A 19,257-nucleotide genomic window follows, 5' to 3' on the forward strand; every position below is an offset into this window, starting at 1 on the left:
TCTCCACTTGCCTGGCTGATACCGAGAAATAACTGAAGTTATTGAATACTTAAGGATATGGGACCTGACAGCATTCAGGCAATATTAATGAACACTTGTTCTCCAGAACTCGCTGTGTCTGTAAATAAGCTACTGCAGTACAGCAGCAATACTGATCTATGTACGAAAAACAGGCCAAATCCAATGGAGGCAAACATGAGGGCTGCAGATGCTGGAGATTAGAGTCGAGAGTGTGGAAAAAGCACAGCAGGTCAGGCTGTCATCCCGTTTTATTTCCCCCATCAGTTGATGCAAAACGCTCAGATACAGTATGGTTTTACCTCTATTTTTATCTTTCTTCCGGGCCCGAGAGAGAGAGAGAGAAAAAAAAGATCGCCCATGTGCACAGAGACATGAGTTCACGGTCTTCTCTGGAGCAACAGTTTCTCAAAGAGCTATATAGTAATTTTACAGAGAGGAGCATACAGATAAGGCAACATACATATTTATTGGATGACTGTTACAATTAGCAATTGTCAGTAGTAAACATTAAGCCATCTGCTGTTCCACAATGAATAACTGACTTCACCACATAATGAATACTTTTCATCTTGTTAAACTGACCCCACATAGTGAATGTTACATCATCTTGTTAAATGGCTCTACGTAATGAATGCTTTTCCACCTTGTTAGCCCATTGCCCTTGCCTCCAGCATCCCATTGTTAACTGTAAGTTCTTATCTGATCTGAGTCATGCTCAGCTGAGCGTCTTGTTTCACAAAACTCAAAACTTAACTCTTTCCCTGCCCGCTTATTCCGTATACACGTTCTCACCAAAGGGAAAAAGAGAGGTTACTTGAAAAGAACAATGATATCCAAGGTCTTCATTTTGTTGATCTCATCAGTGTTAAATTACCTTTTTAAAATGATTTATCATAGTGGATTCATTATGGTGAGAGGAATTCTCAATCACAAAAGGAAATAGCAAATGAAAGTTATCATGGGCAAGAAGAAGAAATTAATTCTTTTGCAGTGGTCCTCTGTTCAGGTAGGTTTTCTGAAGAGGCTGATGTTATTTGCCTTCTGTCTTTTGCCCCACCCCCAAATAACCTGTCTTTGAAGCTATATTTTAAATGTTGCTTAGGGCGGCATGGTGGTTAGCACTGCTGCCTTACAGTGCCAGGGACCCAGGTTCGATTCCAGCCTTGGGTGAACTATCTGTGTGGAGTTTGCACATTCTCTCCATGTCTACGTGGGTTTCCTCTGGGTGCTCCGGTTTCCTCCCACAATCCAATGATGTGCAGGCCAGATGAATTGGCCATTTTAAATTGCCCGTAGCGTTAGGTGCACTGGTCAGAGGGAAATGGATCTGGGTGCGTTACTCTTTAGAGGGTTGGTGTAGACTTGTGTGGGTGAAGGGCCTGTTTCCACACTGTAGGGAATCCAATCATAAGTCTCATAGCAAGCTTTGAATGCTAAAAGTTGCATTTTTTAACATGGGAGATATTTCATGATAGGAAGGTTATTTTGCGATGGGGAGCTGTACATACATTATAACCAAAAACAAAAGTTCTGTGCGCCAGATTGGTAAGGCTTTTCTTTTTGTCTTTTTTGATTTTTCAATAGTGTCTTTGGGAATTTAGAATAGTGGAATGGAGGTTAGGGCAGTTGAATGTTCCTCCTGCAGAATGTGGGAGGCAAGGGTTACCATTAGTGTTCCTGCAGATGAAATCAGCAGGAAGTGCACCCAACTCCAGTTCCTCGAAAACCGCTTTAGAGAACTGAAGCTGGATGAACTTCAGATCATTCGGGAGGCGGAGGGGGTTACTGAGAGGAGTTACAGGGAGTTAGTCACATGTTAGATATGAGAAAATGGCAGATCAGTTACAGTCAGGTGACGGAAAGGGAACCGGCACACAGTGCAGGGAACCCCTGTGCCCTTTCCCCTCAATAACAAGTATATTGTTTTGGATGCTGTTGGGGGGGGGGGGGGTGGATGCCGGGGAGAAACGTACCAGGGATAAACCATGGGTTACAGGTCTTTGGCATAGAGTCTGTCCCTGATGCTCAGAAGGGAAGGGTGGAGCTATAGATGAGCAGAGCATTAGTCATTGTGGACTCTATTGTTAGGGGACAGATAGGAGGTTCTGTGGGAACTAGAGAGATACACGGTTGGTGTGTTGCCTCCCAGATGCCAGGGTTTGTGTTATCTCAGCCTGTGTTTTCAGGATCCTTGAGGGGGAGCAGCCCCAAGTAGTAGTCCACATAGGCACTAAAAACATAGATAGGAAAAGGGATGGGGATTTAAAGCAGAAATTCAGGGAGCTAGGGTGGAAGCTTAGAGCTAGAACCAACAGAGTTGTCATCTCTGGTTTGTTATTCATGCCATGTGCTAGTGAGGCAAGGAACATGGAGAGGGGGAGAGAAGAGTTGAACACATTGCTACAGGGATGGTGCAGGAGGGAAGGTTTTGAATACCTGGATAATTGGGGCTCATTCTGGGGTAGGTGGGACCTCTACAAACCGGATGGTCAACATCTGAACCAGCAGAGTACCAATATCCTGGGGGATTAGATTTGCTAATGCTCTTCAAGAAGATTTAAACTAATTCAGCGGGGTGATGGGAACCTAAATTGTAGCTCCAGTGTACAAGAGGTCGAGAATGAGGTCAGAAATAAGGTTTCAAGGTCGCAAGCGTGCACTGGCAAGCAGGAAGGTGGTTTGAAATGTCTACTTCAATGCCAGGAGCATTCGGAATGAGATGATGAACGTGCAGCGTGGGTTGGCACCTGGGACTTTGATGTTGTGGCCGTTTTGGAGATTTGGATAGAGCAGGGACAGGAATGGTTGCTGCAAGTTCCGGGATTTAAATGTTTCAGTAAGGACAGAGAAGATGCTAAAAGAGGGGGAGGTGTGGCATTGTTAGTCAAGGATAGTATTACAGAGGCAGAAAGGACATTTGAGGACTCATCTACTGAGGTATTATGGGCTGAGGTTAGAAACAAGCAAACTGTTGGGAGTTTTCTATAGGCCTCCAAATAGTTCTAGAGATGTAGAGGAAAGGATAGCAAAGATGATTCTGGAAGGGAGCGAGAGTAACAGGGTAGTTGTTATGGGGTCTTTTTAACTTTCCAAGTTTTGACTGGAAATACCATAGTTTGAGTACTTTAGATGCATCAGTTTTTGTTCAATGTGTGCAGAAGGATTTCCTGACAGAGCTGATAATGTATTGCTGGAAAAGAGCAGCAGGTCAGGCAGCATCCAAGGAGCAGGAGAATCGACGTTTCGGGCAGTCGTGTTGCTGTGGTCTGGCGATGGAGGAGTCCAAGGATCTGCATGTCCTTGGTGAAGTGGGAGGGGGAGTTGAAATGTTGAGCCATGGGGTGGTTGGGTTGGTTGGTCCGGGTGTCCCAGAGGTGTTCTCTGAAACGTTCCGCAAGTAGGTGGCCTGTCTGTCGAATACAGTGTGCAGATAAGCCAACAGGGACGAGGCCACATTGAATTTGGTACTGGGTAATGAACCCGGCCACTTGTTAGATTTGGAGGTTGGTGAACACTTTGAATTGTGGTCACTATCACCAGTTATGTTTACTTTAGCGATGGAAAGGGATAGATATATATTGCAGGGCAAGGGTTATAGCTGGACGAAAGGCAGTTATGATGCAATTAGGATGCATAGGATGGGGAAGGAAAGTGCATGGGATGGGCACAATTGAAATGTGGAGCTTATTCTAGTGCGTGTCCTTGATAAGTATGTACCTATCAGCGAGGGAGCCGTGCTTTACTAAAGAAGTTGAATCTCTCTTCAAGAGGAAGAAGAAGGCTTATATTAGGATGAGACATGAAGGCCCAGTTAGGGTGCTTGAGAGTTATAGGTTAGCCAGGAAAAACCTTAAAGAGAGCTAAAAAGAGCTAGGAGGGGACATGAGAAGTCGTTGGCAGATAAGGTTTTCCTTGATCCTAAAGCTTTCTATCAGTACATCAGGAATAAAAGAATGACTAGAGCAAGATTCGGGCCAATCAAGGACAGTAATGGGAAGTTGTGCGTGGAGTCTGAGGCGATAGGAGAAGCACTAAATGAATTTTTTTTGTCTTTTTCCAGTGTGAATACTGATGATGTCGAGAAGAATACTGAGATACAGGCTACTACATTGAGGTTCACAAGGAGGAGGTGTTAGCAATTCTGGAAAGTGTAAAAATAGATAAGTCCCCTGGGCTGGTTGGGATTTATCCCAGGATTCTCTGGGAAGCTAGGGAGCAGATTGCAGAGCCTTTGGCTTTGATCTTTGTTGTCAATGTCAACAGGAATAGTGCCAGAAGACTGAAGGATAGCAACTGTTGTCCCCTTGTTCAATAAGGGGAATAGAGACAACCTTGGTAATTATAGACAAGTGAGCCTTTGGTTGTGGGTAAAGTTTTTTGGAAAAGGTTATAAGAGACAGCAGTTATAATCATCTAGAAAAGAATAAGTTGATTAGAGATAGTCAACATGGTTTTATAAAGAGTAGGTCATACCTCATAAACCTTATTGAATTCCTTGATAAGGTGACCAATCAGAGGGATGAGAGTAAAGCGGTTGATGAGGTGTGTATGGATTTCAGTAAGGCATTTCAGTAACTTTCCCCACACAAGGCTATTGCACAAAACATGGAGGCATGGGATTGAGGGTGATTTAGTGGTATGGATCAGAAATTGACTAGCCAAAAGAAGACAGGGTGGTGGTTGATGGGAAATGTTCATCCTGGGGGTCAGTTACTAGTGGTGTATCACAAGGATCTGTTTTGGGGCCACTGCTGTTTGTCATTTTTATCAATGACCTGGATGAGGGCATAGAAGGATAAGTTAGTAAATTTGCGGATGACACTAAGGTTGGTGGAATTGTGGATAGTGGTGAAGGATGTTGCATGTTACAGAGGGACATAGATAAACTGCACAGTTGGGCTGAGAGGTAGCAAATGAAGTTTAATGCGGAAAGGTATGAGGTGATTCACTTTGGAAGAAGTAACAGGAGTGCAGAGTACTAGGCTAATGGTAAGATTCTTGGTAGTGTAGATGAGCAGAGGGATCTCAGTGTCTATGTACATCCCTGAAAGTTGTCACCTAGGTTGATAGAGTTGTTAGTTGAAACTTTATTGCTGGAACAGCACAGCAGGTCAGGCAGCATCCAGGGAACAGGAGATTCGACGTTTCGGGCACAGGCCCTTCTTCAGGAATGAGCAGAGAGGAAACAGAATCCCCAAGTGGAAAATGAAGTGTTGTTCTTTGAACTTGCGTTAAGGAACACTGCAACAGATCTGGGACAGAAATGTTGGTGTAGGAACACAGTGGTGTGTTGAAGTGGAGGCAGTGGGAAACTCTGGGTCATGTTTTACAGACAGAGTGTAGGTGTTCAGCAAAGCGGTCATCAAATCTGTGTTTCATCTCCCCCGATATACAGGAGACCACATTCTGAGCAGTGAATGAAATAAATGAGTTGAGAGAAGTGCAGGTAAGCTGCTGCTTCACCTGGAAGGTGTGCCTGAGGCCTTGGATACTGAGGTTGGAGGAAGTAAATCGGCAAGTAAGTCACCTTGTGCAAGACCAACCCCTTCCCACAAACGTCACTTCAATATATTACCACCTTTCCTGAGCTGTTAACAGTTCTGATGAAGAATCGCCAGACTCGAAATATTATCTTGCTTTCAAAGAACACAGAACATTACAGCACAGTCCAGGCTCTCTGACCCTCAATGTTGTGCTGACCTGTGAAACCAGCCTGAAGCTGAACTAACCTGCATTGTTGCATTATCATCCATATGTTTATCCAATGGCCATTTAAAAAGACATTAAAGTCGGTGAGTCTACTACAGTTGCAGGCAGGGAGTTTCACGCCATTACTACTCTCTGAGTAAAGAAACTACCCCTCTGACATCTGTCCTATATCTATCACCGCTCAATTTAAAGCTATGTCCTCTCATGCTAGCCATCACTATCCGAGGAAAACGTCTCTCTCTGCTAACACTATCTAATCCTCTGATCATCTTTCACATCTCTATTAAGTCACCTCTCAACCTCTTCCTTCTAACGAAAACAGCCTCAGGTCACTCAGTCTTTCCTCAGAAGACCTTCCTTCCATACCAGACAATATCCTCATAAATCTCCTCTGCATCTTTTCCAAAACTTACACATCCTTCCTATAATGTGGTAACCAGAACTGTACGCAATACTCCAAGTGCGGCCACACCATAGTTTCCTACAGCTGCAACATAACCCCATGGTTCATATGCCTTCTTAACAATCCTATTAACCTGGGTGGCAACTTTCAGGGATCTATGTACATGGACACGGAGATCTTTCTGCTCATCCACACTGCAAGAACCTTACCATTACCCCAGTACTCTGTATTACTGTTACTTCTTCCAAAATGAATCACCTCACACTTTTCTGCATTAAACTCCATTTGCCACCTTTCAGCCCAACTCTGCAGCTTATCTATGTCCCTCTGTAAGCAGCAATATCCTTCAGCACTGTCCACAGCTCGACCGACCTTAGAGTCATTTGTAAATTTACTAACCCATCCTTCTACGCCATCATCCAGGTCATGTATAAAAATGACAAACAGCAGTGGCCCCTAAACAGATCCTTATGGTATACCACTAATAACTGAACACCAGGATGAACATTTGCCACCACCACTCTCTGTCTTCTTTCAGCTAACCAATTTCTGATTCATACCACTAAATCACCCTCAATCCCATACCTCCATATTTACTGCAACAGCTTACCATGGGGAACCTTATCAAACGCTTTACTGAAATCCATGTACACCACATCAACCACTATACCCTCATTCATCTTCTCAACCATCTCAATAAGCTTTGCGAGGCACGACCTGCCCTTCACAAAACTGTGTTGACTATCCCTAATCAAATTGTTCCTTTCTAGTTAATAATAAATCCTATATCTTATAATTCTTTCCAGCACTTTACCCACAACTGAAGTAAGGCTCACTGCTCTATAATTACCAAAGTTGTCTCTACTCCCCTTCTTGAACAAGGGGACAACATTTGCTATCTTCCAGTCTTCTGGCACAATTTCTGTCGACAATGACGACATAAAGATCAAAGCCAAATGTTCTGCAATCTCCTTCCTGGCTTCCCAGAGAATCTGAGGATAAATCACATCCGGCCCAGGGGACTTATCTATTTTCACACTTTCCAGAATTGCTAACACCTCCTCCTTACGAACCTCAGTCCCATCTCATCTAATAGCCTGTACCTCAGTGTTCTCCTCAACAACATTGTCTCTTTCCAGTGTAAATACTAATGAAAAATATTCATTTAGCACCTCTCCTATCTCCTCGGACTCCAAGCACAAATTCCCACTCCTGTCCTTTCTTCTCACAGATGCTACCATATCAGCAGAGTCTCTGCAGAAATTTCTGTTTTGTTTCCAATCTCCAGCATTCGCTGTTGTGTTTTAATTCCCAAATGAGCCTGACTTTACAAGCAAATGTGACTGACTGAGTTCCAGCTGACAAAGAGGGAAGGAGCAGAAAAGCTGGGTGACTGGTTGGCCAATAAAATCTGAGTGCTTTGCTGAAGCATGCAAATATTTTTCAAAGCACAACATCTGTCAGACAAATAAGTCATTTGTTTAATCTCCGCAAAGAACTATTCAATGCTGATGGCTTGTGAAGGCTTATGATGCTGGGAGCTTAGCTTCAGTAATGTGTGTAAGATCCTTTCATTGTTCTAAATACCTACAGTGTGGCTGTTAGAAGATGCAGCTTGTGGGCTGTTACATCCACATTTCTGTCAAGTCCTAATGATATGTTAAAAGCCAAAAGAACTGCGGCTGCTGTAAATCAGAAACAAAAACAGAAATTGTTGGAGAGACTCTGCTGGTATGGTAGCATCTGTGGGTTCTGAGGCTCAGTCGACCCAAAACGTTTCTCTTCACAGATGCTGCCAGCTCTAATGCTATGTTCTAGGTTCAGTTACAGAAAGCAAGCAAGCAGGCTCTTGCTCAAAGTTTTCTCCGCCTCTCGTTCCTTTACCTCAACGCCCCTCCTCCAAGTCCCTCCTCCCTACCTTTTATCTTCTCCTGCTGAACACTCTCTGCTCATTCCTGAAGAAGGGCCTGTGCCCGAAACGTCGAATCTCCTGTTCCCTGGATGCTGCCTGACCTGCTGTGCTGTTCCAGCAATAAAGTTTCAACTTTGATCTCCAGCATCTGCAGACCTCACTTTCTCCTGATAGAGTTGTTAAGAAGACATGCCGTGTGCTAGCTTTTATTTGTAGAGGGTTTGCGTTTTGGTGCCATGTGGTCATACTGCAGCGGTACAAAACTCTGGTACAGCCACATTTGGAGTATTCTGTACTGTTCTAGTCACTGCATTATAGAAAGGATGCAGAAGCTTCGGAAAGGGTTTAGAGGAGATTTACGAGGATGTTGCCTGATATGGAGGGATGGTCTTATGAGGAAAGGTTGAGGGACCTGAGGCTGTTTTCATGAGAGAGAAGAAGGTTGAGAGGTGACTTAATTGAGACATTTAAGATAATCAGAGGGTTAGATAGGGTGGACATTGAGAGCCTTTTTCCTCAGATGGTGATGGTTAGCATGAGAGGGCATTGCTTTAAATTGAAGGGTGATAAGACACATGTCAGAGGTTGTTTCTTTATTCAGAGAGTAGTAGGGGCATGGAATGTAGTAGAGGCATGCCCTGCCTGCAACAATAGTCGACTTGTCAACTTTAAGGGTATTTAAATGGTCATTGGATAAACATATGGATTAAATGATATAGTGTAGGATAGATGAGCTTCAGATTCGTTCCACAAATCAGCGCAATATCGAGGGTCAAAGGCTCTGTACTGTGCAGTAATATTCTATTTTCTATTAGCTGATGTTATTCTGGCAGTGTACAGAGGAACTATCCTATTTGCTTGGTGAACGTAACTTTGTGACAATTTCAATTCCTTGTATTATCTTCCTTTATGAAGTGCACAAGTATGGGAAAGCGTGACCTTGATGTAAACCCTTCCCAAAGGCATTTAAAATTTGTTATTAAAATATATGTGCATCACTGGGGCTGGTCTTCAGTGAATGTCAGCCATAGTTCACTTAACAGTTATTGCAACTGTTGGGGGCAGCAAATCGAGCTTTCACATGTTGTTATGACATTGTACCTATTCTGCCACACCACTGCAATCGTACTTACTTAATTGATCACTTTGCAAACCTAGTTTCTAGTTAGGTAAAGTAACAAGAAGTTACAGTCTCCCACTTGAAGGTGAAAAAAACAACACTTTTTCAAATTGCAGCATTAGAGAGAAAACAAAATACTGCACTCCCAGGCACCAAATTACCAACATGGCACTCCATTCAGTTAGTCCATTGTTCCTAGGGTACTTCATTCTGCCATTTGCATAAAGTCATTGAGGAGGGTGGTCTTGGGTTATCTGAAGGATTGGGTTGTGTGGGTCAGAGGGATCAGGAGGAAGCCTGCATGTGCGTCTGAGCTCGTGGCCGAAGAATATTTCTCAAAAATAAAGATTTGAAAAGGTGTACATTTGCTTTGGGTGGACAGTTCCAAATATAAAAGAGTTCAGTGGAAAATTGGTGCAAAACCTACTTATCTGGAAGAATTTCACAAGGACACGGGGACTTTAAAAATGAAATGTTTCAATGGTGTTGTGGAAGTATTACATGCAAGTGTTGAGGGACATTGTTTGGAGTCTGTCAGATTTTCTTGGCATCTGACTCATTCCATTTCTGGTGTGAATATTTGATGGTGACAGTGGGTTTTAAATTTGTAGCTGTTCCACGTGTTAGCATTGAACATGAGTTATTCTGCAATACAAAAACTGAGCAATATAATTTTACTGAAATTTGTTGTCAACAAATGTTCATTGTACTTATCTTAGATGACATGAGAACAGCAGATGCTGGAGAAGTCTATTCCCAGGTTGGTTTCATTCATTAATCACTGCGTAAGTTTACCTTACTATTCAGTGACATGAAAATACATTCTCGCATCTTACAAATTATGTATTTTATCAATGTGACTGCAGCTGTGAAATACAGCTGGAGGAATGCATTTAAATAGCTCCAAAGATGAACCATAATTAAATGGGTAGTTATTCTTTGTTCAACATAACTGTCTAAGTCAAAATCATGTAGCGAAGGGTGTGTTGGGGAAATTGTTAGATAACACATTATAACCATGATGTTACAATTATATTTTTCAGATTAACTGAACCATCAGGATATTTAACAGATGGACCAATAAATTATAAATATAAAACTAAATGCACGTGGTTAATTGAAGGATAGTAAGTATATCTAGTTTCTGGAATTGTTTTGAATTGCATCATATAGTTTAAGATCAATGATGTTTGAGAGACATTAATCTTGATTTTGATCCAATGGATTTAGTTACCTTTTTAAAATACTGTTTGAAGCTTTTCATGGATGATTACAGTAGCAACTTGTGTACTGTTTAACTTACTATTTATTGTTGGTCTCTTTCTAAAATAGTTTGCCTTTGTGTATAAAGGATGTACTGTTTGAGTGAAGTTCTCAACTGTTGGCTTTTTAAAGCAGTAGGATCCTTGCTGGAAGTAATTGATAGAATTTAAATTGTGTAGCAGATATGGTAAAGTGCACTGATTTCTCGTCTATTTACATCTGTTTGTTGGATTTTTCTTAAGCTTGTGATGTTGGAAGGGAATGAAGAATGCCCTTCTCCCTCCATTGGAAATGGACGATATAACCTAACAAGAGCGACAGAACGTAAATTAGAGATTGGGTGGTGTTTGAAGAGAAACTTGTTCACTGAAACAAGTTGAAAGGGATAGATTGATAAAATGCCCCATCAAATACCACAATAACATGATTTGGATGCGAGCATAAGAGGTACAGTTAGTAAGTTTGCAGATGACACCAAAATTGGAGGTGTAGTGGACAACAAAGAGGGTTACCTCTGATTACACCTGGACCAGGTGGGCCAGTGGGCTGAGAAGTGACAGATGGAGTTTAATTCAGATAAATGTGAGGTGCTGCATTTTGGGAAAGCAAATCTTAGCAGGACTTATACACTTAATGGTAAGGTCCTAGGGAGTGTTGCTGAACAAAGAGATCNNTGCTGCCAGGGTTGGAGGATTTGAGCTATAGGGAGAGGCTGAACAGGCTGGGGCTGTTTTCCCTGGAGCATCGGAGGCTGAGGCGTAAGCTTAGAGGTTTACAGAATTGAGGGGCATGGACAGGATAAATAGACAAAGTCTTTTCCCTGGGGTCGGGGAGTCCAGAACTAGAGGACATAGGTTTAGGGTGAGAGGAGAAAGATATAAAAGAGACCTAAGGGGCAACCTTTTCACGCAGAGGGTGGTACGTGTATGGGATGAACTGCCAGAGAATGTGGTGGAGGCTGGTACAATTGCAACATTTTAGAGGCATTTGGATGGGTATATGAATAGGAAGGGTTTGGAAGGGTGTGGGCCGGATGCTGGCAGGTGGGACTAGATTGCGTTGGGATATCTGGTCGGCATGGACGGGTTGGATCGAAGGGTCTGTTTCCATGCTGTACATCTCTATGACTCTAAGTGATGGACAGTGTTCAGGTTAAGTATATTTTGGTCAGAAGTATAAGTGGTGTGTAAGAGACACAAATTCTTTATAATAGAACGTGATCTGCAAAGAAGCATATGCTAAGTTTAGGGTGATGAAAGTCAAAGTTAGAAATGCGGGTCCCTTTAAAGGCTGAGCAGATAGCTGCAGAGTTGATTGAGAGCATTAGGTTTTGAATCTTGAAACTAATATCTTGGTGGTTGCATGGCCTAATGATTAATGCATCTAACTTTAGTGTCGTTCATTATTTATCAGAAGATTATAGATTTGAGCTGTGAAAATGGGGCTCTTGTGGTACAGTCTCTACCTTTGAGCCAGGAGGTCCAAGCTTCAGTCCCGCCTCCTCTAGAATTGTGTAATAATATCTCTGAACATGTTGAATTTAAAAATATGAAGGGACTAAGTTATTCCCCAGTGTGAATTGGTTTCTGGACAGTTAAGTGGTCCAGAAAGAAAAGGTAGAAACTAACACTATACCATAGATTTATGTTGTGCTTTCTATAAATCCCAAAGTTTCTCACAGCCTAATTCAATATAGAAATATCAGAATGAAACATAGAAGATTAACATTGATCTCTTCAGGTGAGAAGGTGATGTAAGCAAAAGGGAATTGCTGTTTTGTTAATGAATAAGTCATGCTGCTAGATTTTGCCTTTAACCTTACCAGGAAGGGCCAAAATTTTTATTTTCAGAAAATTTAAAGCAGAATTGGAAATTCTAATATGATTTAATGGGCAGAGTTTACAAAAGGAATGACTTGCTGAGCCTTATTTAATAAATTGAGTAAGATGGACAATCAATTCATGGAGTTTGAGATGTTATATAAAAGGCTAGGTCAGAAGTCACACGACAGGTTATAATCCATCAAGCTTTTTTGAAATCATAAGCTTTCGGAGTGCAGCTCCTTTGTCAGGTGAAGTGAAGGGAAGGACCCGGCACAGAATTTACAGGCAGAGAGAGCAAAAGATCATATAAATAGTGTGAGTAGAGTGTCGACAGGCTGAATAATACATCTTTGCGAGTGATCGAGTGTCAGACAGTGAGAGTAAAATGTCAATAGCTGATAGCAAGTGAAAGGATGAACTGTAATCTGATTAACTGAGGTGTAGAGATAATTACAAAAAATTAAAAACAAGGTGTTGGATTCAAACCAAATGGCTGAAATAATATGATGGGTATAAGAGTTGCATGCCAAAATAACAACTATTCCAGTACTGGACAAACTAATTATGGTGGAGAGATCATAGCAAGTTATCAAGGTGTTGGTGTTCAGAATGGGACAGTAAAGACGATTGTACAGATACAGAACAGTATGATGCTACCACTGTGTCACAAAAGCCAAACTTGATCAGATTATCTCTAGAGTTGGTTGAAGTGATGTTCATCAGATTTTGTTTTAAAGCTGAATTGAATTTTGATTTACTCCCCTCCCTCCCTCCCTCACCTTTCATGTTATTGCATTGCCCTTAATGAACTTTGCATGTAAATTAATCAATTGAGCACATGTGATCTAGTACTGATAGTTATTAAGTTTGAAACTGTGGGTGGGTGGGGAGAAAACTCATTTGGTTGTGTGAGATAACACTTGTGGACATCAAAAACGAAAAAGACTGAGTTGCTGTCCCTATCCCGGGCCAGGGGACCCAGTTTTGAGTCCCAACTGCTTCAGAAGTGTGTAGTAGTATCTCTGAACAGGTTAATTGGAAAACATGAAAGGCTGAGTTGTGGGGTGTTTGCTTCTGGACAGAGGAGTGGTCCAATCAAAACTTTCCTAAATTTCTGAAGATCTTTTGGCTATTTCAGCATATAGATATCAGTGTGTGAAATAAGTAAAGATTGAAATATGTAGAAGTGAAACAAAAATGATTGTGAAGAAAGATTTTCAGTCAACGTAACATGGATGCAAAGGATGTTTTGGAATGCAGGCGTATAAGAATAATATAAGTTGCAACCCTTTGAATAAAAAGGTCACCTCATACTTGAGAGTAATGGTGGAGGTGTTACAGAAGAGGTTAAAAGTAGTGTAACTGAAGGGGATATGGAACAGATTATTGAGATAAATGTGTTAAATAAACTATTGAAATTATTAAGACCAATTGTAAAGAAGTCAGCTGGCTTGAGGGGTTCTGAGGCTGAATTAATCACTGTAGTAACTGTTACTTTTGAAAAGCTGAAGGATTCAAAGTTGAACTTTTTTGAAATAAATTTATTTTTTCTTTTATAGTCCAAATGCTGTATTAAGGTTGCGATTTAACCACTTTGCCACAGAATGTAGCTGGGACCATATGTATGTATATGATGGTGATTCAATATATGCACCTTTGATAGCTGTGTTCAGGTAAGTTTGAGAATTTTTCTATTCCAACTGAATGTGTGCGTGTCCTGCTATTTTTCAGTTTTAACTCAGCAATGTTACCTAGGTTATTTGCATATTAGTGTGAACATGTTTAACATGGTTGATATTCCAGCAGGAGCAAATTATTACAGATGCTGGAATCTGTACTGAAAACAATAAAAAATACTGAAAATTGCAGCAGGTAAGGCAACATCTGTGAAGAGAGAGCTGGCTAATGTTTGAAATCTAGATTTTGGAAAGGGGTGGGGAATAATTCATAACTCAGCAAAAATATATCGTAGTAAGGAGGAAAGATTCTGAGAGGGTTAAACAAGCCACCATGGCTAACTAAGGAAGTCAAGGAGAGTATTTAGTTAAAAAAGTAAAGCATGTAAGGAGGCCGATGTCAGTGATAGCCCTGAAAATTGGGAGAAATTCAGACTCCATCAAAGGAGGACTAAAGAGATAATAAAGACTAACAAAATGAGGGCAAACTGGCGAGGAATATAAAAGGTGACAAAAAGAGTTTCTCGAAAGAGAGAGGTCAAAGTGAACACAGGACTCTTAGAAAATGAATCTGTGGAGATAGTTTGGGGAACAAGGAAATGGCAGAGGAGTTGCACAGATATTTCACTTACATTTTTACGTTTGAAGGTACTTCAAATATTTCATTAATACTAAAGAACATGGGGAAGGAATTAAATACGATACTAGAGAAGTTAGTATTAAACAAATTAATAGGGCTAGAGTCAGATATGTCCCCTGGCCCTGATGGCTTGCATTCTGGAATACCAAAGAGATAGTGGATGCGTTAGTTTTAATTTTTAAAAATCTTTGGATTCTGGGGAAGTACCAGAGGGTTGGAAAACTGCTAATGTGCTACCCCAATCATTAAAGGGCAGAGAAGCAAACAGTGGGTAACTGTAAGCAAATTAGTTGAACATATTGTTTGAAAAGCATTGGAATCAATTATTAAGCAGGTTTTAGCAAAAAATTTGGAAAATCAAAATCTAATTGGCTTCATGAAAGGGAAATATTGTCTGACTAATTTATTCATTTTTTTGACCAAGTCTCAGCCAGAATTGATAGAGGGGAACCAGTACAAGTTTTGTATTTGGACTTACAGAAGGCATTCAACAAAGTATTTCACAAAAGCTTGTCATAAGATAAAAGCCAGTGGTGTTAGAGGTAACTTATTGGCATGAATAGAGAATTAGGTGAAAGTGAGGGCTGCTGATACTGGAAACCAGACTAGAGTGGTGCTGGAAAAGCACAGCAGGTCCGGCAGCATCCAAGGAGCAGAAAATCGACGTTTCGGGCAAAAACCCTTTGTCAGGAATGGAGGCAGGGAGCACAGCAGGTCCAGCAGCATCCAAGGAGCAGGAAAATCGACGTTTCGGGCAAAAACCCTTTGTCAGGAATGGAGGCAGGGAACCTCCTGGGTGGAGAGATAAATTGGGAGGGGTGGTGGGCATGTCTGGGGAGAAGGTAGCTTCAGGGCAGAGGAAATGATGTGGGGGCTCATGGATCAAGAATTGGCTCACTGGCAACAGCGAATGGGATTAAGGGGATTGCTCAGAGGTCAGTGTTGGGACCTAACTGTTTACAATAGATATTAATGACTTGGAGGACAGAGTGAACGTACTGTAACCATTTTGCACGCAACATTAAAATTGGTGGAAAAGGAGTTTGGGAGGAATACAGTCTAGAGACTAAGGTAGATTAAGTAAATATGCAAAAAATTAGCAAATGGAGTATAATGTGGGAAAATGCAAAGTCATTCATTTTTGGAAGCTGAATAAAGAACAGAATATAATGTAAATGGACAAGAGCTGCAGAAAACCGCAACACAAAGGGACTTATGGTTCTTGTGCACAAAACACAAGGCAGTGGTGCAGCAGTTAATCAGGAAGGCTCATGGAATGTTGGTTGTTATTTCAAGGGGGTTGGAGTATAAGAATAGGGAAGTTTTACTGCAACAGTACAAGGTGCTGGTGAGACCACATTTAGATGACTGTGAATAGTTTTGGTCCCCTTATTTAAGGAATGGTATAGTTTCATTAGAGGCAGTTCAGAGCAGATTCACAAGCGTAATCCCTGATGTGAAGGCATCATGAACAAAGGCTGAACAGGTCAGGACTATTAATTTGAATTTAGGAGAATGACCGGTAATCTCACTGAAATGTGGCGTTCTTAAGATTATTTAAAAAATTCATTCATGGGATGTGGGTATCGCTGGATGGCCAGCCACTTATTTCTTGTCCCTAGTTGCCCTTGGGAAGATAGTGGTGAGCTGCCTTCTTGAACCAGTGCAGTCTGACTGCTGTGGATTGACCCACAATGCCATTGGGGAAGGAATTCCAGGATTTTGACTCAGCGACACATATTTCCAAGTCAGGATAGTGAGTGGTGGTGTCCTTGTTCTTAAATGGGCGTGGTTGTGGGTTTAGAAATTGCTGTTTGAGGATCTTTAGTGAATTTCTGAAGTACATCTGGTAGATAGTATAAACTGCTATTAAACGTTGGTGGAGGGAGTGAATGCTTATGAATGTGGTGCCAATAAAGTAGGCTGTTTTGTCCTGGATGGTTAGAGACAAAAAGACAGCAAGACAGGCAGGATCAGGAGGTGGAGAAGTTGACGTTTTGGGTGTAACCCCCTTCAGAATTGGGGAAGCTGCAGATAAAGGGGGTAGTGGGGGCTGGGTGGTGAAAAGGGGATAGGTGAAGACCGGCAGAGGGTGCGACCTGGTTGGTCAAGGGGAAGAATAAATCTGGTAGGGGGGTAGGGGCTAGGGGTTGTGAAGGGAGTCAGGGGAAGGGAGGTTATTTGGAATTGGTGAACTCAGTGTTGAGTCCTCCAGCCTTAGGCTGCCCAGGTGGAAGATGAGGTGGTGTTCCTCCAAATTGCAGTCTGATTCTTTGTGACAACGGAAGAGGCCAATGATGGTTAGGTTCAATGCGGCTATGAGGAATGTTGGATCAGCAATCATCCTGTTGAATGGCAGAGCAGGCTCAAAGGCCCAAATGGCCTACTCCTGTACCTGTTTGTTATGGCCTTCCAAGGCAAGTTTGGAGGAGCTATCTTTTGTCAAAAAAGTTAGACCAAAAACGACTCTTGCACCATTTTAAAACTCTCAGGATTTGAGTCATAGAGTCATGCAGCATGGAAACAGACCCTTCAGTCCAACTCATCCATGCAGACACATTTCCCAAACTACACGGGTCCCATTTGCCTGAGTTTGGTTCGTATCCCTCTAAACCTTTTACATCCGTGTACTTGTACTTGTATCTACCACTCCCTCTGGCAGTTCATTCCATGTATGAACCATCCTATGTGTCAAAAAAAGTGCCCCCTTGGCACCCCTTTTAAATCTTTATCCTCTCACCTTAAAATTATACCCTCTAGTTTTGAACTGCCCTACCTGAGCGAAAAGATCTTTGCTATTCACCTTTATGTCTTGATTTTATCTCATTGGAATATAGGAAACTATTTCATGTTTTACTTATTGAAGTTGCTTGTCTAATTTTAAAGTGTGTGAAAGGGTGGATGAGAAAGATTGCAAATTGATGTCTTTACATTTATCATTTTCAAAATGTGGATTTTCCGTTGCGTGTTTTTAGTTTTTAATGTTGAACATTGAAAATTTGGAGAAATGTAAAACTGTCATTCCTCCTTTCCCTGAATATCTGAAGCAAGATTTTTTTTTGGCATGGTACAGCCTGGTACTTGAAAGTGGATCTTGGTGCTGTATAATTCTCTGGAGAAAAAGCAATGCTGCTCTTTGGTTTTTGGTTTTGATTAGTTTGACAGTTGACAGTTGCACAGTGGCACAGTGGTTAGCACTGCTGCCTCACAGCACCAGAGACCCGGGTTCAATTCCCACCTCTGTGCAACTCCACACAGACAGTTGCCTTTCTCCCCATGTGTGCGTGGGTTTCCTCCCACAGTCCAAAAATGTGCAGGTTAGTTGAATTGCCCATAGTGTTAGGTGAAGGGGTAAATGTAGGGGAATGGGTGTGGGTGAGTTGCTGTTCGGAGGGTCGGTGTGGACTTGTTGGGCCAAAGAGCCTGTTTCCATACTGTAAGTAATCTAAAAAGCCATTGGGGACTAACTAGTGGGCGGCATGGTGGCACAGTGGTTAGCACTGCTGCCTCTCAGCGCCAGAGACCTGGGTTCAATTCCCGCCTCAGGCGACTGACTGTGTGGAGTTTGCACATTGTCCCTGTGTCTGCGTGGGTTTCCTCCCACAGTCCGAAGATGTGCAGGTGAGGTGAATTGGCCATGCTAAATTGCCCATAGTGTTAGGTGAAGGGGTAAAAGTAGGAGAATGGGGTCTGGGTGGGTTGCGTTTCGGCGGGTCGGTGTGGACTTGTTGGGCTGAAGGGCCTGTTTCCACACAATCTAATCTAAAAAAAAATCTTCAGTAAGTGCCTGTGCTTCTGCTCAGCTTTATTTCCATATAACCATTGAAAGTGTTTAATGTTTGTATGTAGATGGTAATAATTCCTCTGATCAGTTTCAAAATACTGTAATGGCTTGAGAAACCAATTGAGGTCATTAGAATGTTCTAAAGATAAGGTATATAATTCCCCCCCACCCCCTTCAAATCTGAGCAGTATTTCTGTGCAAGCATCATTCACCTTTTTCTTTCTGAAAGCATGTTCTATGCTATCTTCTCCTTGTTTTTGAGCAACAGCTTCTCCACGTGGAAGCATATGGTCTATATATTTCATTTATTTTAAAGTAGGATTTATTCTCATTTTGGGTGGAATCTTCTGTTGTGGATTCTAATGTAGTGTCAGGCATGTTAGAGGTCTTTGACTCTTGGGATGAGTTTTTCATGCGATTAGGCATCATGCAAGCATGTGAGTTGTGTAAGTTGAACAGTGAATTTTATGAGCAGAAAGTTGTTACCTTGACCAGGACCTTCTGGGTTAAAAGGTTTAAATGCCAAATTTAAAAGCTATCGAGACAATCCTTTATCGCCATGAGAACTGGCAGTATGACTAAAGGCTGTGTTAGTCACAAATGCTATGTCTGCCTTGCAGACGTTTGATCTGACACTGCACGTTAAGAGAGGATGAAGGTCCTTGCCTCTGTCTCATCTCAGCTGCCACAGAGCCTCATCTATATAGAACATAGAAGAATACAGCGCAGTACAGGCCCTTTGGCCCTCGATGTTGCGCCGATCCAAGCCCACCTAACCTATACTAACCCACTATCCTCCATATACCTATCCAATGCCCGCTTAAATGCCCATAAAGAGGGAGAGTCCACCACTGCTACTGGCAGGGCATTCCATGAACTTACGACTCGCTGAGTGAAGAACCTAAC

The 19,257-nt window shown here is 41.9% G+C and overlaps 1 protein-coding gene across 3 annotated transcripts in view; it reads left to right on the top strand.

Moving 5' to 3' along the window:
- atrnl1b (attractin-like 1b) overlaps positions 1-19,257 on the top strand; it is a 944,158-nt gene that overhangs the window by 12,695 nt on the left and 912,206 nt on the right. For all 3 annotated transcript variants that reach the window (XR_006314946.1, XM_043712811.1, XM_043712812.1), the window contains exons 2-3: positions 10,209-10,292; positions 13,811-13,924. Coding sequence is in view for 2 of the 3 variants with exons in the window: in XM_043712811.1 (XP_043568746.1) it covers positions 10,209-10,292; positions 13,811-13,924 (198 nt within the window). In the remaining variant the exon portion in view is untranslated. The remainder of the gene's footprint in view (positions 1-10,208; positions 10,293-13,810; positions 13,925-19,257) is intronic.

This window comes from Chiloscyllium plagiosum, chromosome 22 (assembly GCF_004010195.1).
Source record: "Chiloscyllium plagiosum isolate BGI_BamShark_2017 chromosome 22, ASM401019v2, whole genome shotgun sequence".
Lineage (NCBI taxonomy): Eukaryota > Metazoa > Chordata > Chondrichthyes > Orectolobiformes > Hemiscylliidae > Chiloscyllium > Chiloscyllium plagiosum.